General features: G+C 34.9%; 1 protein-coding gene across 2 annotated transcripts in view; it reads left to right on the plus strand.

Moving 5' to 3' along the window:
* The window catches only part of SLC25A40 (solute carrier family 25 member 40), a 35,048-nt gene extending 20,277 nt beyond the window's left edge, over positions 1–14,771 (plus strand). For both annotated transcript variants that reach the window (XM_024559143.3, XM_053926980.1), the window contains exons 6-12: positions 621–688; positions 2,362–2,486; positions 3,169–3,342; positions 8,938–9,047; positions 10,384–10,465; positions 14,115–14,189; positions 14,540–14,771. In XM_024559143.3, coding sequence (XP_024414911.1) covers positions 621–688; positions 2,362–2,486; positions 3,169–3,342; positions 8,938–9,047; positions 10,384–10,465; positions 14,115–14,189; positions 14,540–14,652 — 747 coding nt within the window. In that variant the 3' untranslated portion in view covers positions 14,653–14,771. The remainder of the gene's footprint in view (positions 1–620; positions 689–2,361; positions 2,487–3,168; positions 3,343–8,937; positions 9,048–10,383; positions 10,466–14,114; positions 14,190–14,539) is intronic.
* The last annotated feature ends 2,289 nt before the right edge of the window (positions 14,772–17,060 follow it).

The following is a 17,060-nucleotide window of genomic DNA, read 5'->3' on the forward strand; positions in this document are numbered from 1 at the left end:
CTCTTGTTGAAAGACTGTCATTACTCCCTTAGATATTTTAACATCCTTTGTCATAGGTTAGTTGACCATATAAGCGAGGTTTCTGGGCTATCTTCTCTGTTCCCGTGTTCTGTATGTCTGTTTTTGTGTCAATATCATACTGTTTTGATTATTATAGCTTTGTAGTGTAGTTTCAGATTAGGGAGCACAATACCTCCCACTTTGTTCTTTCTCAAGATTGCTTTGGCTATTAGGGGTCTTTTGTGGTTCCATACAAATTTTAGGATTATTTGTTCTAGTTCTGAGAAGAATGACATTTTTTTTTTTTAAATAGAGATAGACAGAGGGAAACATTTTTTTGTTCCACTTACTTATGCGTTCATTGATTGATCCTTGTATGTGCCCTGCCTAGGGATCAAACCCGCAACCTTGGTGTATTGGGATTGAGTTCTAACCAACTGAGCTACCTGGCCGGGGGAAAATTCCTTTAAAAAAATATTGGCCGTACATAAATATAAGAAGCTTATATTTTAGAAATAAACACTTGAGAGAATCAAATTACCAATCAATTATTAGTATCAACTTTTTATATATCAGACTTAGGGATGTATTTTGACTACTTTTTTCTATTATAATTTTAGGATGCCTTTTTGAAAATCATTCGAAATGAGGGCATTAAATCCCTGTGGAGTGGCCTTCCCCCTACTTTGTAAGTTGAAATTTAATACATTTTTTACTAAGTGATGGTGGTGCTTTGTTTTATTTCCTAATCAGCATGATTAGACAAAATTGTGCATTTTTAATATTAGAACTTTTTTAAAGCATTGTTTTTGTGAGTTCCACAACCACCAACACATTTGATGATTTGCTAGAAGGTCTCACGGGACCTAAAGAAGGCTGCACTCACGTCTGTGGTTTATTACACCAAGACACAAAGCATCAGTCAGGAGGAAGACACAGAAGTTGACCAGGCAATAGGCTCCAGAGTCCTCCCTCATGACATCACCCAGCATGCGTCTATTCTTTCAGCATTGAACTGCAGCAGCATGTGAAAAGTGTTTCTACCTTAACTCACACTTGAATTTTAGAGTCTGGGGCTTTTATTGAGGGTTCATGGCATAGGCACATTCAGTGTTTGTGACCAACTCTGATTACCAAAATTCCAGACCCCTAAAAGAAAAGCAGATGTTTACCAAAAATCACGTCATTTGCACAAATCAACCTAGACAAGTGGGTTTAGTTCCAGATGTAGAGAAAAACCTTATAATAGGGACATTCCAAGGGCTAACTTTCTTGGAGTTGGCCGAAGGTCAAGCATGCAAATAATGCCCTCCTGAGCATATAGAAGATTTGAGCAGCCAAGCTTTGTGTTGTCTTTGGTGCAAAGCATAACTTTCTTTTCATGTTGGGAAATTGAGAATTTGATGTATGACTTTTTATTTTACTAAAATAATGAGACATTGCAATATGTATACTTTTCCTTTTCTAGATGATTTTAATTCTCTACTAACTAGCCATTATATGAATTAATATGATAAACTAGTAAGGCTTAATTAAAAATCCCAACTAATACCTTGCCCTTATATACCTTGTTTCTTTCTAATTCATCTTTTAATGGAGCAAATTAGTCAACCTCAAGGCGTATATTTAAAACACCGCCTAAACTTACAAAGTTAGTGGTAGATCCAAGACCAGCAGTCATTCATTTTTCAAAATTCTCATCATCAAACTTCATTATAGAACATCATTCATTCCATAGTATGGTCTGTGAATGTCCTTTAGTTAATCCATAAACATAGACTCGTTTCTTGTTTCATTAATATTTGTGACACGACAGCGCCTGCAACTTTGTGTTTTTAGTCAATAGTTCCCTTTTGATATTTTCATTTGAAAGAATGTCATCGGAATTTCCTTGATACTAGTATATGTAAGTCTGGCATCATTAATTATAATTTATTTCCAGTTTTGTAAGCAGGTATGGTATATGGTCCATAGTTCAAAAATATGTTACAGTTGCTCTTGAACTTTTTACTTCAGTGATTTCCATGTTACGATATTCAGAAGACCAGAAACAGAACATAGAACATAGACCAAGTCTAGGAGATAGAGAAGTGTCCTCATTTATCTTTTCCTGTTTATGATCTGACTGGTACTCTATTTTATTTTACTAGCATGTAAACTTCTGGATGGCACATACCTATTTTACGTTTTTTTTGCAGCCTACTAAGTTAATAATTTTTAAAATAAAATAAAAATCTCAGGCTGATTCATTGGTTTTTTTTTGCTTATACAAAATATGAGGAATTTAGCTTGTATTTAATAATGTATTTAAGCATTTTTGATAATTTTATGCAAATCTTTTTGTCTGCCTGTTTCTAACAGAGTGATGGCAGTTCCTGCCACAGTTATTTATTTTACCTGCTATGACCAATTAACTGCTCTCCTGAGATCTAAATTAGGAGAAAATGAAAGCCACATACCAATTGTTGCTGGAATTGTGGCGAGATGTAAGTAATAACTTTATTATATTTTTATTTCGGTCTATGTTTAAAGCTTCATTTAAAATTTTGACATTCACAGAGAATTTGTATAAAATTCAGACTATTGGTAATACACATTTTGCATTTGTAGTTTGTGCTAATTTGTTAGTATTTATACTTTAGAAGTCATATGATATGGTAATTGCTGTCAGAAATGGGATCAACTCATCCTTGTTGAATCTTGGACAGAGATTTTAGGATGATTTTAGACTTTTAGACGTTAGATTCTGGATATTAGGATGACATCAGATCGATGCAAAAGTCCTGAATCATTTTCCTTACAGACTTTGAGATTCAGAGTTTCACCAGAAGGAAATTTGCCTCTATGCAGAAGGATGTTTTTCTCTGTGCGGTTGGAATGAAGTTTCTGTAGTAGTTCTAGTTGATGTGTAATATTTCTGGAACTTCCCTTGAAAGAGTTGAAACCGGAAAGAGTAAGGTATATGAAAACAGACATTTAAGAATTACCCTTACCAAGGAAAAAAAATCTGTACCAGTATGTTGGCATTAGGTATTTGATTTTTAAGGTTTGCAGACATTTCAGAATAGAAGTTTAAAATATAAAATGCATGAACTATTAATTTTGCATGTGTGTTTACATAGCACATGACTCCTTTTTTGTTTTTTAATATTGGGTTGTTTGTATTAGTCGGTGCAGTAACTGTGATAAGTCCATTAGAATTGATAAGAACCAACATGCAATCTAAGAAGTTTTCTTACAAGGAACTGCATCAGTTTGTCAGCAAGAAAGTGTCTGAAGATGGTTGGATTTCCCTTTGGAGAGGCTGGGCTCCTACTGTTCTTAGAGATGTACCATTCTCAGGTAGGATTTATCTTACCCGTATCTGCCAAATGTTAAGTAGCTTTGTCTTATTTATATATTACATTTAAATCAACCAAACTTAAATCGCTAAGGCTTAGGGTGAGGTGTCTTCTTTAGTAACCACAGACTCCTAGTTCAGGGTTGGACCCTCAGGGCTTTATGGGTCTTCACTGAATGAATAGTTTCTCATTCAAACCTGGTTTTATTTTCTTCTTATGTTTATTTTCTATTCAAACATTAATTGTCATTAATTTATATTTAGATAATACAAACTATCTTTAACTTATTCTAAACAAGTCATAATTAGGTGAGTAAACTACTACAAATGAAAATATCACAAAATACATTTAAGACTGCCTGTGCATAATACTGACCCCTACTTTTTCAATTATGAAAGACAAATATCTTCCCAATTAAATGAGTGTCCTGTAAACAAGACTATGATAAATCTGATAGAAGATTAAAATTGTGTTGAATTATGAAAAGGGTGAAAATTGTGAAAAAGAAGTGTAAAGCTCACAACCACCTTGTCAAATGTGCGTACTTCAGTACTATTTCTCTTGTATGTCATGGCACTTTTCATTTAAGACCCGAAAGAAGGAAATACTAAGGACCTTCGTATTAGTGTTTTCTTTTTTTTCTTTTTAGTTAATCATTTTTTGGGCTCTCCTATTCATATCTGTATGCATCGTTCTGTTTTCATTAATATTTTTCTTCAACATTTTGTGATCAGTTGTTTAAAAACATAGTATGTAATTAATCATAGATTCCTAGGCCAAATATATTTTTTATTTTTGTACTATGATATTTGACATAGAAAAAGTAACATAGATATAAATTATAAAGCATGCTAATAAAATGAACACCTATTAAGTCACTACTTCAGTATATGAACTAGAACACTGCAGTTTTTAAAATCATGAAACCAGAAAACCACATATATTCTCCTCTACTTTAACATGCACCCATTGGTAGCTACTACATTGTATTTTTTCATACAATTTTATTAAGATGGTTTTAAAAATAAACATTTTTATTGTTTATTCTATTACAGTTGTCCCAGTTTTACCCCTTTGCCCCCCTCCACCCAGCCCACATCCACTCCCACAGTCAATCCCCACACCATTTTCTGTGTCCATGGATAATTCATATTAGTCGACTAATCTCTTCCACTTCTTTTCACCTTTTCCCCTCTGCCCCTCTTTACTCTTAAGCTGTCAGTCTGCTCCTTGTTTCCATGTCTGTGGTTCTGTTTTCCTCATTAGTTTATTTGTTCATTAGATTCCACTTATAAGTGAGATCATATGCTATTTCTCTTTACCTACAGGCTTATTTCACTTAGCATAATAGCCTCCCCTTCCATCCATGCTGTCACGAAAGGTAGAAGTTCCTTCTTTCTCTCTGCTATGTACTATTCCATCGTGTAAATGTACCATGGTTTTTTAATCCACTCATTTACTGATGGGCAGTTAGGTTGCTTCCAACAATTGGCTATTGTAAATTGTGCTGCTATGAACATTGGGGTGCATAAGTTCTTGTGAATTGGTGTTTCAGGGTTCTTAGGGTATAATCACAGCAGTGGAATTGCTGGGTCAAAGGGCAGTTCCTTTTTCTAGTTTTCTGAGGAAATTCCAGACTGTTTTCCACAGTGGCTGCACCAGTTTGCATTCCCACCAACACTATACTAAGGTTCCCTTTTCTCCACAGCCTTGCCAGCACTTGTTTGTTGATTTGTTTATGATGGCCATTCTGACTGGTGTGAAGTGGTATCTCATTGTGGTTTTAATTCGCATCTCTCTGATGGCTAGCAATGCTGAGCATCTTTTCATATGTCTCTCGGCCCTCTGCATGTCCTTCTTGGAGAAGTGTCTGTTCAGGTCCTTTGCCCATTTTTTAATTGGGTTGTTTGTCTTCCTGGAGTGGAATTGTGTGTGTTCTTTATTATTTCGGAGATCAGACCCTTGTCTGAGGTATCATTGGCAAATACATTTTCCATACAGTTGGTTCTCTTTTCATTTTGCTGATGTTTTCTTAAGCCATGCAGAAGCTTTTTATTTTGAGGAAGTCCCATTTGTTTATTCTTTCCTTTATGTCCCTTGCTTTAGGGGACATATCAGTGAAAATATTATTGCATGGAATATCTTGAGATTATCCTGCCTATGTTCTCCTCTAGGACTTTTATGTTGTTGCGACTTATATTTAAGTCTTTCATCCATCTTGATTTTATTTTTGTATATGGTATAAGTTGGTGGTCATGTTTCATTTTTTTGTATATATCTGTCCAGCTCTCCCAACAGCATTTATTGAAGAGGCTATTTTTACTCCATTTTATGCTTCTTTCCCCTTTGTCGAACATTAATTAATCATAGAGACTTGGATTTCTTTCTGGGCTCTCTATTCTCTTCCATTAAGCTGTGTTTATTTTTATGCCAGTACCAGACTGTTTTGATTACAGTGGCCTTGTAATATAGTTTGATATCAGGTATTGTGATCCCTCATACTTTGTTCTTCTTTCTCAAAATTGCTGCAACTATTTTGTGTTGTTTATGGTTCCATATAAATTTTTGAAATGTTCTGTATCTGTGAAATATTCCATTGGTATTTTAATAGGGATTGCATTAAATCTATAAATTGCTTTGGGTAGTATGGACACTGTGATGATGCTTATTCTTCCAATCCATGAACGGTATATGCTTCCATTTGTTTGTGTCTTCCTTAATTTCTTTCTTCAGTGTTATGTAGTTTTCTGAGTACAGGTCTTTTACCTCCTTGGTTATGTTTATTCCTAGGTACTTTATTTTTCTTGTTGCTATAGCAAATGGGATTTTTTTTCCTGATTTCCATTTCTGATACTTTGTTGTTGATGTTCAAAAATGCCTTCTATTTCTGAATATTGACTTTGTATCCCACTGTTTTGCATAATTCACTTACTACGTTGAGTAGTTTTTTGGTGGAGTCTATAGGATTTTCCATGTACACTATCATGTCATCTGCAAACAATGGCAGTTTTACTTCCTCCTTTCCAATTTAGATGCCTTTTATTTCTCTGTCTTGTCTTGTTGTTGTGGCTAGGACTTCCAATACTGTGTTGAATAGAAGTGGCTTCACCCATTTTTTAATTGGATTTCTTATCTTCCTGATATTGAGTTCTTTATATATTTTGGAAATTAACCCCTTATCAGATGTATTGGGCCAAAAAGTTCGTTTCTTTTTTTTTTTCTGTAAAATGGCTCTAGTAGCACTTGTCTTTAACTTCATTTGAAACAAGTTTGTTAGATTGTATTGTGACAGCTGTCATATCAGCATGCATTTAACAAAAAACTTATCAAAATTGGTGAATGTTTGTATAGCCATTTCAATATTGAAGATGGAAAAATAAGCAACATTTTCAGTATATTATGCTTTATTGTTTCAAGGAAGGTAAAAATGTAACTGAAATGCAAAGAAAAAAATATTTGTGCAGTGTACGGAGAAGATGCCGTGACTGATCGAATGTGTCAAAAGTGGTTTGTGAAGTTTCTTGCTGGAGGTTTCGCACTGGATGATGATCTATAGTCACGTAGACTAACTGAAGTTGATAGTGATCAAATCGAGACATTGAGAACAATCAACATTATTTCCACATGGGAGATAGCCGACATACTCAAAATATCCAAATCAATTAAGTTATTGGTGAAAATGAAACATGTGTTTTATTTTACGGAAAAGAACAAACGGGGGTTTTTGGCCAACCCAATAGCATTGGCAAATATGTTCTCACATACAGTGGGTTCCCTCTTTGCTGTGTATTATGGTTTCTTTTGCTGTGCAAAAGTTTTTAGTTTGGTGTAGTCCCATTTTTTTTTTTTTTCCTTTGTTTCCCTTACCTAGGAGATATATTGGCAAAAATATTGCTACAAGAGATGTCTTTTAGTGCTTATGCTTTCTTCTTAGATTTTTAGTTTTGTGACTTACGTTGAAGTCTTTTATCCAGTTTGAGTTTATTTATGTGTACGGTGCAAGTTGGTGGTCTAGTTTCATTTTTTGCATGTACTTCTCCAATTTTCCTAACACAGTTTATTGAAAAGACTCTCTTTATTGCCTTGTATGTTCTTGCCTCCTTTGGCAAATATTGATTAACCATAAAGATATGAGTTTATTTCTGGGCTCTCTATTCTGTTCCATTGATCTGTAGGCCTGTTTTGATTACACCTGGCTTTGTAGTATAGTTTGATACCAAGTACTGTGATCCCTCCAACTTTGTTCTTCTTTCTCAAGATTGCTGAGGTGATTCAGGGTCTTTTTTTATTCCATATAAATATTTTGGAATATTTGTTGTAGATCTGTGAAGTATGCCATTTGTTTTTTAAAGGAATTGCATTGACTATATAGATTAGCTTGGGTAGTATGAACATTTTAATGGTGTTCATTTTTTCCAAGCCATAAACAGAGTATGTACTTCCACTTCTTTGTATCTTCCTCAATTTCTTTTTTCAATGTCCTATAATATTCTGAGTACAGGTCTTTTACTGCCTTGTTTAAATTTATTCCTAGGTACCATTTTTTATTGCAATAGTAAATGGAACTGTTTTCTTATCATTAATAAAGCAAAATTAAGGTTTATTCTTATTTTTATAACTATTTTCTTCATTTCTACTCATGTGCGTGAGTAATCAATGCTGCTGTGAACACTATACAGCTCTTAGTGTACATATACAAGAGTTTCTCCAGTATTAGATTCGCTGCTTCATACATTCAGAATTTTACTAGGTAATACAGACATTTGAATGTAGCTGTGTGGATCTACACATCTATCAGCTTCGCTGCCTGCCCTCCCCAGCACTTTTATGGTCTCAGTTCTTAATTTTTGTTTATCTAGTAATTTAAAGTGGTTACATCACCTTAACTTACATTTTTCTGATTATTACGGAGGCTGGGCACTGTTTCGTTGCATTCATTTATGTATAATTAATTTGTTATACATAACAAATGTATATGGTTATGGAGTGAAATAAGTATTCAATTTCGTTTACCCCTGCAGGTGGATAGGTAGTTATCCCAGCATCACGTCCTTGGTGCATATCCTTTATTCAGTTAAAGTAGTTCTCTTTTAACCCTGTTTTCCCAGAAATGTGTTTGCTTTAAATGAAAGTGACCCTGGGGTTCTGTCAATGTGATGTGTGGCATTTAACAGGTTTATTGTATTTGCTACCTTTGCATTCCTCAGATAATCCAGTCTAGTCAGAGTGCATGAGATGCTTTATGAAGTACCTCTAGCTTCAGTTGCTCTTTATTATTTAATCTTTGTAGGATTTTACACATATGTTTGTGAATGAGATTGGCACTTTTCTTTCTCCTACTGTCTTTGTCAGGTTTTGGAATTAAAGTCCTATTTCACCGACGCATAGTTTTTGTTTGTTTGTTTGTTTATCAGACTGCTTGCACATTATTGAGAATTTGGTCCCTTTTAAAAAAAACTCACCTAATACGTGTATAAACAGAATAATGTGTACAGGTTAGAATGTCTCCTTTCCTTTAATATACAACCTCATAAATATTTTCTTTAACGTCCCATTTCATTTCTAATTATGTGTTCATTTCTTTCTGTTTTTATAGCAATGTACTGGTATAACTATGAACTTTTAAAGAAGTGGTTGTGTGAGAAGTTGGGTGTATATGAACCGACGTTTATGATCAACTTCACTTCAGGGGCTTTGTCTGGTTCTGTAAGTTTGTTTTGTTGTTAATATGCTAGAATAATGATAATTGTCTATTGAAACATAACAAAATATTAAACATTTCATGTCTTTTGAAATAGCACTTTTGAGCTGCACTGTTTTAAAAATTTTCTAAATGTTTACTATCCTATTTTGAGGAAATAAATTACCAGCCATTCGAATATTTCAGGATGCATTTTGTGTCTGTTTTTGTTATAGTACACATATGAGGGGGACCCCAAAACCTGGAATGGTCTTCTGGAGGGCAGCCCCTTGTAGTATAGGCTTCCCCCACTAGATGAGTCTTCTAGGAACCCATCCGTATCAGTGTACCAGCTGGCGTTGTTTTGAAAGGCTATGTTCAGCTTCAGTGAATTCTTTTTTAAAGACTCTTTCAACATGTTTGCCCATTTCCTGATGGGTGATTTATGGGCACACTTGCCCACACCGCACCAAGTGTTCAGCAGTTTTCAACCAAAAACGACACGACCCCCGTGTCCCATTCACCACCCGATCTTGTCCTGAGCGATTTTTTCTTTTTGTTTCCCTGCATGAAAAAAGTTCTCAAAGGGAAACGTTTTGGTGATGTGGAAGAGGTGAAACAAAAAATGGCGGAAGCACTAAAAGTCATCAAAATTGATGAGTTCAAAAACTGTTTAGAGCAGTGGAAAACACATCCTCCTAGGTGTATTGCATCAAATCGAGAGTGCTTTGAAGGTGACTGAAGTTTAAACGTGTAAGAATAAATACATGATTTTTTATAAATAAATTCTGGGGGTATTTTTTGGTCCTCCCCCCATATGAATATATCTTCAAGACCCTGCTTTCAGTTCCTTTAGGTATGTACACAGAAGAGGAATGGCTTGATTACATGGTAATTCTATTTTTAATTTTTTGAGGGACCTCAAACTGTTTACCATAGCAGTTGTAACAATTTGTAATCCCACCAGCAGTGTATCAGCAACAGTGATCATGAGAACAGAAAGTTGGAGGAATCATGCTACCTAATAAACCCTACATAAGGCAATAGTAATGAAAACAGCACGGTACTGGCATCAAAACAGACACACAGGTCAGTGGGACAGAATAGAGAGCCCAGAAATAAACTCACACCTTTATAGTCAGTTAATATTCAACAGAGGAAGCAAGAACATACAATAAGCTAAAGGTAGTTTATTGAATAAATGGTGTTGGGAAAATTGGATAGGTGCAGAAAAATAAAACTTAGACCACCTTCTTACACCACACACAAGAATAAATTATTAAGTAATGTGCTAATTAAAAGAATGTAATTTTAGGGAAATTTAAAGGCAGGCTTAAATTAATCAGTTTTTCTTTTTGACAGTTTGCAGCTGTCATGACTTTGCCATTTGATGTGGTAAAAACACAAAAGCAGACACAACTTTGGATGTATGAATGTCATAAAAGTAAGTTTAATTTAAAACTTTTTTAAGACACCATGAAAATTTTTGTTTTTCTTTCCAGATACTAAGTTAGGGATATCTGAAATAGGGATGATTATTTTTCCCTTTGCTTTACTCTTTAACTGAAACTAGTATGCTCTTAGAATGGAATACCCAGGAAAATATACACTAAACAAAAAATTTAAGAAATCTTAAAGTCTATTTATTTTGCCTGCCATCAGTTGAATCTTATATGTGCTCTATATAGAAGATTACATTATGTAAGTATCTTTTTCAAATAGATCTGGACAAGTCAGGGTGAAGGATAGTAAATTACTGGAAAACCTTTTTGTCTTACTGTGTTTTGTTCCATTTTATTTGATTTTTTCTATATATTTTTAGCTTCCCTTCTTTTGATGTTTTCCTATTACTCCATTTATTCTTACTTCTTTATAACCTACAGTTTCTTCTAGAACATAAGTGTACTCTTACTTAGGTCCACTAGATCCATTCTGTTAATGTTTATTATCTGTAGAAAGTGTAGCAAACCCACTGGAAATTATCTGTTACAAAATTGCATCATATACGCTGTGTGTAAGCATTGTATTATAATGTAAATAATTGTTCTAACCCACCAGAACATTTGCATACAAAATAAAATGCGTGTTCTAATGTTGAAAGACACATTGGTTATGGACCTCTGAAAACGAGTCTGGTGAACACTAGTGATAACTTTGTTCTTGACTTAACGAAAGTTTAGTCCCTTCTAATAGAAGCAAACTAAAACATTAGAGGTTTATTATCAGGGTTCCCCTACTTCCCTGGTTTAGGAATGAGCCTTCTAGCTGTCTAAGCCCTATCCTCTTTTCTCCCTTTATAGTTCAAATTATTTTGTTTCATCTTCCTTTTTCCACTGCACCAAGAGCTGAGCACCACCCTCAGTGGACTCTTACTTAACAGTGTAAGGAGGGGCTCTAGCTTGTATATTTTGACAGTGTTGGTTAGATGCCTGCACATCCTCATTGAGACTGGCAGCAGAGAGGCATCTTCTTTCACTCAATTTACCTCTTACCTGTCACTTTTTTTTCTAATTAATGTTTCTCTATTTAAACCCAAAAGGATAAGCCTTAAGTAGTAAGCCTTGGGTCTTAATTTTCCATGATTATTGTTGGTCACTTTTACTTGTTACTCAGCTTTATCTATGAGCCATTTATATTTAGCAAGGTATGTTTCTATTGCAAATTGCACTTCTGATTCGAGTGATAAAAGCCCGTTTTTTTCTCATTTCTATTTGTTATTTATCCCCATGAAAAAAGTAAATCAGCTCCACTGGAAGTGGATTCCTCCATTCCATAGCTCAGCTATCCCAAATCCTTTATCTCTGAGCAAGAAAAGAAAATATGGTCAGTTCCACTGCAGAATATGATCTCTGTATAAATGCACTGAGAACGTGTCTCCCTCCTTCATCCATTAAACAGCCGCCTGCTGACGGAGTGCCTACCTGGTGTTGGGCACCACGCTGTGTACTCAGACAGATGAGGAGGTAGCCAAGTCCTCAAAGAGTTCATAATCTAGTGGAGAAGCACATTGGGGTTTAATAGCTGCTATAGGCTATAACAGAGCTAACCTTTACCTCACTTAGGAAAGCATTATTTATATTTAATTTCATTTTTTTAAAGATTACATTTATTTTTAGAGAAGAGAAAGGAGGGAGAAAAAGGGAGAGAAACATCAATATGCAAGAGATACATCAATCGGTTGCCTCATGTGCACCCCCTACTGGGGACCTGGCCTGCAACCCAGGCATGTGCCCTGACTAGGAATCAAACCAGCGACCTTTCGGTTCACAGACCTGCACTCAATCCACTGAGCCATACCAACTAGGGCATTATATTTAATTTCTTAACGTTAAACCTCTGGTTTTAGCTTTTTAAACCTGGCTGAGATTTGTTTTCCACAAGTTAAACTTCTTTTTCTCTGAACATATTCAATATCTTAAAATACTTAAACAGAAATTTAAAAATCATTTAAAAATGTTTACACTTGGCTAATAACTTCTAAAAAATGCTCTGTCTTAGTATTAATAAGGAAAATGCCAACTAGGATAGCAGTAAGAGAGCATTGTATATGCACTGGATTGTCGGCGAGGATGTGGAGCAATGGGGATCTCCATCCTTTGCAAGTGAGACTATAAATTTGGAACAACTGCTTTGGAGAATAATCTGGCAATATCAAGAAATGCATTTTGCATAAGCAGGTCCACTCCCAGATACATGTCCTAGAGAAACTTTTGCACATGTACAAGGGATAGTCACTGAAGGATTTTAATCCCCAAAAGTTAGAAACCATCTAAATGTGCCTGGCAGGGAAATGGCCAAATTGTGATAATCCATATAATGTAATACCATACAGCAATTAAAGTGAATAAAATATAGCTACACTTGCCAATATAGATAACCCTAGAGCGCAAGAGTAACGAGCCCCACTCCATTAAACGGCAAAATTCTGAAAGCCATTTTTGAAATACATCTTTCTCTAATCTTTCCCTTTTTTCTTAGGCATGCTTAATAATGTGTGATTTAATCTGTTTTAATGACCCAGAGTTCACAATGTACATGAGTTTTGTAATGCAGTTCTCAGAAGCTAGTGAGGTAAATAAATATCGGAGTGTTTTTGCCCATCACCCAGTTCATCTCAAATAAAGACTGAAATCTTCAGCCTGTCCGCTGTCTCAGTGTTCACATGGTAGTGTGCCTGCTACTTAGCCGACTTCTTTAGGTATTGCATCTAGTAGTCTGGGCTAAACCAGCTGCTTAGATCACTGTGTAAAATGAAGGTAAGTGAACTTTGTGTATTTACTGCTCATTCTTAAGCTTTATGTTTGAACCTCAATTAAATCTAGTTTTGCTGACTTTTTAAAATATAAATTAATGTTTTATAGGTCCCAGTTATTGAGTGGTTGAAAGTAAGTGAGGTGTTACTGTTAGAGGGTAAATCTGCCCTGTGGAGGAGACAGTACTAATCTAATTTGTTTCGAAACTGGCCCATCTATTCAGAAAAGTTTTGTTTTTTAAGATTTTATTTATTTTTAGAGAGGGGAAGGGAGGGAAAAAGAGAGAGAGAGAAACATCAATGTGTGGTTGCCTCTTGTGTGCCCCCTACCGGGGACCTGGCCCCACAACCCAGGCTTGTGCCCTGACTAAGAATTGAACCAGTGACTTTTTGGTTCACAGGCCGGTGCTCAATCCACTGAGCCACACCAGCCAGGGCTATTCAGAAACGTTTTAATAAAGTAGGACCTTACTAGGAAGAGTGAGCTGTTTTCTTCAGAAACTCTTTTTAGAAAAAAAATATTTTTATGTGTGCAATAAAAATTTAATGAAAAATGGTTATCAGGACTTCTCTTTGGCTTAGGGAACCCTGTGATATTTCTATACATCTTTAATTTTTTTCATTATGGAAGTTTTTAAGATGTAGAAAAAGAAGAAAGAATATCCACTACCAAGCTTAAACATCAGTTCAGGAGAAGCCTTCTTTATATTCCTCTTTGATTACATCTAGTCCTACACACCTTTAAACTTACAACCTTTTTCTAATTTTTCCTTTTAATGAATCCCAAAGGCCACTTAGAAATTAAGTGGTAATTTATAATGATTTTTTTTTTAATATTTAGTTTCTATGCCCTCGTCAACCTGGGTTATAATGAAGAACATTGTTGCTAAGAATGGGTTTTCTGGATTATTTACAGGTAAAAATATTTGCTTTACCAAATCATTGAATAAAATTACTTTTACTTTAAAATCTATCCTTCCTAAATTAACTCTTCAGCCGGAAATTATTGAAAACATTTCACATTTATGATTTCTCTAAACATCTTTTCTCTAAGTTTAAAAATGTTTTAAGTTAAAATTCCTATATAAAGTAACATGGAGTGAAAGTGAGGGGATCAGCACTAAGTTTATCTTATTCTTTGATACCAGTTTATGGCACAGTATTTGATATATCACTTCATTTAATTTGATCATCAGAATGAAACCAAATAATTTAAATTTTTTAAAGGTAAAATTTTTTCTGATTTTTTTCCTGTTCTCTTTGCAGGCCTAATTCCCCGTTTAATTAAAATTGCTCCTGCTTGTGCCATTATGATAAGTACGTATGAATTTGGAAAGGATTTTTTCCAGAAACAAAATGCTCAAAGACAGCAGTACTAGTGATGCTGTTTCATCTGGAAATAACCACAGCCAAATAATGAGATGGAGACTCTTAGGCTAGAGCCTTTATGTTATCATACAAAGATTTTGTATCTTTCCTGCCAATAATTGACATGAATTTCTACCTTGACTCTAAATCACAATCTTTATTTTAAAATTAGTTTTGTTATCCTAATTTTTGAAATATTGAGAGAGATTTTCCAGAAATCACAACCATAGAGCTTTTTATAAAGAAAAACTATTCCTTAAGTACTGGAAGCAATAATCTGAGTTAGATAGTAAAGAAATAATGTTACCATTATTTCTGCAAGAGGGAGTGGTTTTGCTGATTGTATTAAATGCTCACCCAAGTCAGACATGGGTGCACAGTGGACAGCGTCGTGTCTAGACTGGTAACAGTGACGCTTTGGCACAGCCACGCTGCAACTCATGCTGCTGTGGAGCTCTCTAGGTCACTCTTCTATTTGCCTGTCGTACTAAATTTGATATGAATACACTGTCAGTCACAGAATATTTCCAAAGTTTCCTTTGCTGATATGCATCTCACATTAGTATGCTAGAACAGGAGACTAAACAGACAGTTTTCTTGAAGAAATAGCTTTTGGTCACTATAGGCTAATGCCTAAGTAATTTAGCTTATGACTGTAAGAAATAATATTCTTTTTTTATATTTGTTTGAATGTCTTCGGATATACATACTCTTAAGAAAAAGCACTTTATTGAAGTCTATGTGTATTTTATGAAAATGTGAAGCATTTTTGCCCCTAAAATAGGTAATATATTTGGGTGATAAATCTCTAGTGTCCATGGAGGAATTAATGTATTTGTATTATAGTAGAAAAGAGCTTAAGTGTGTTACCAGAAATAAACGATATAAAATTTGTAACCTTTTGTGTTATCCTGTTGATTTACATTAAATGTGCAACATGTCCATAAAAACTTAAAATATTTATGATTTCAAGTTAATTTTCATTAAAATATTTTAAGTTAAAATTATCACTGTCTTTAGCTAAATATTTTCATATAACATGTGTGAACGTTTATCTTGAACACTGCTGTTTAACAGCACTATACCTTGGTTTTGCTGCTTCTTTTTGATAACTTATTGGTAGAAAAAGGCAAAAATACTGAAATTTAGGACTGTGCTTCAAAAAGCAGTCACATGACTGCTTATAAATACCAGAAGGGAAATTTCCAGCCCTACCCCCAATAGTGATTGCACTTGTGGAAAATTGTTACTATTTATGACTAAAATAACCTGAATCTAATTCCCTAGATTTTCTAACACATACTTGCACACCATGTATCTGGATGAAAAGAAGGATGAAAGAAAGCTTCAGCTTTTTCTCTACTTTAGTAAATAAGCATTAATACTTTTCTTTAAAAAAATAAGTAGCAACCACACAGAGTTTGGCTACAAATTGTGTTCTTGGTAATGTTTCTGAAAGGAAACAGTTTCCTTTTATTAATGATAAATTTTCTAACATACATATTTACTTTGTGTAAATTTTAAGAAATGTTTTATAACAGTATTGTTTGCTACTTTTCATATAATACATATTCGACTTTTCAAACGAGTAAATACAAAAGTAAGTTTTCCTTTTATTTCTAAGGAAAAGTATTCACTATGCGTCACCATATATGCCTCCTTTAAATTCTTCCCTCCCTTGTTCCAGGGCACAAATTCCAGGGATGTCAGAAAATTTAGTCTGTCACTTTTGAGCTTTTCCCCAAAATGTAATCTGTCTTTCAGCACTTACTGAGCCCTTTCATGTGGTGGCAGTAGGAAAAACACTGGGGATAAGACGGTTCAGAAACTGTCACTGGCCTCAAGTAGGTTTCAGAACTATGATTGATGGAGTTGTGTGAGGGGAGTAAGGGGAAAGCTGAGGGGCTCTTCACTCAACCTGGGCACGGAGAGAAAGTGGGCAGGAAATGCCTCTACAACTGGGACAGGTGATGCCAATGAGACGTACCTGGAGGCAGGCAACGGGATGTGGCCCCAGCCCTTTGAACAAAGGGTGTACATACCACACGGCAATGGGGCAGGAGTTCAGATTAGGAACATAGTCAGAGGCCTTGTGTGCCACACAAGGACCAAGAAAGAAACAGGAAACAAAGGAAGTATTTTTGGTACAACTCTAATAACTATCGAGTTAGGGTTTGGTCTTTTTCAGCACCAGCACTTACCTCTAACAGAAGAAAATAGGATAGCATCGGCACAACACAGAAAACAGCAGGATGTGTCACGTAGTAAGGCCAGGGGTTATGTAGTGAAAATTTAATTTGGTTTTAGCTGTGTTTTAGAAACAACTGACGGTATGGAAAAAGTGATTTATAATAAGGTGACCTATTTAAAAATATTCTAAAAGTTTAGTTTGGACTAAAATAAGCTTTTAAAAGGTACT

This window comes from Desmodus rotundus, chromosome 6 (genome assembly GCF_022682495.2).
Source record: "Desmodus rotundus isolate HL8 chromosome 6, HLdesRot8A.1, whole genome shotgun sequence".
In the NCBI taxonomy this organism is placed as follows: domain Eukaryota; kingdom Metazoa; phylum Chordata; class Mammalia; order Chiroptera; family Phyllostomidae; genus Desmodus; species Desmodus rotundus.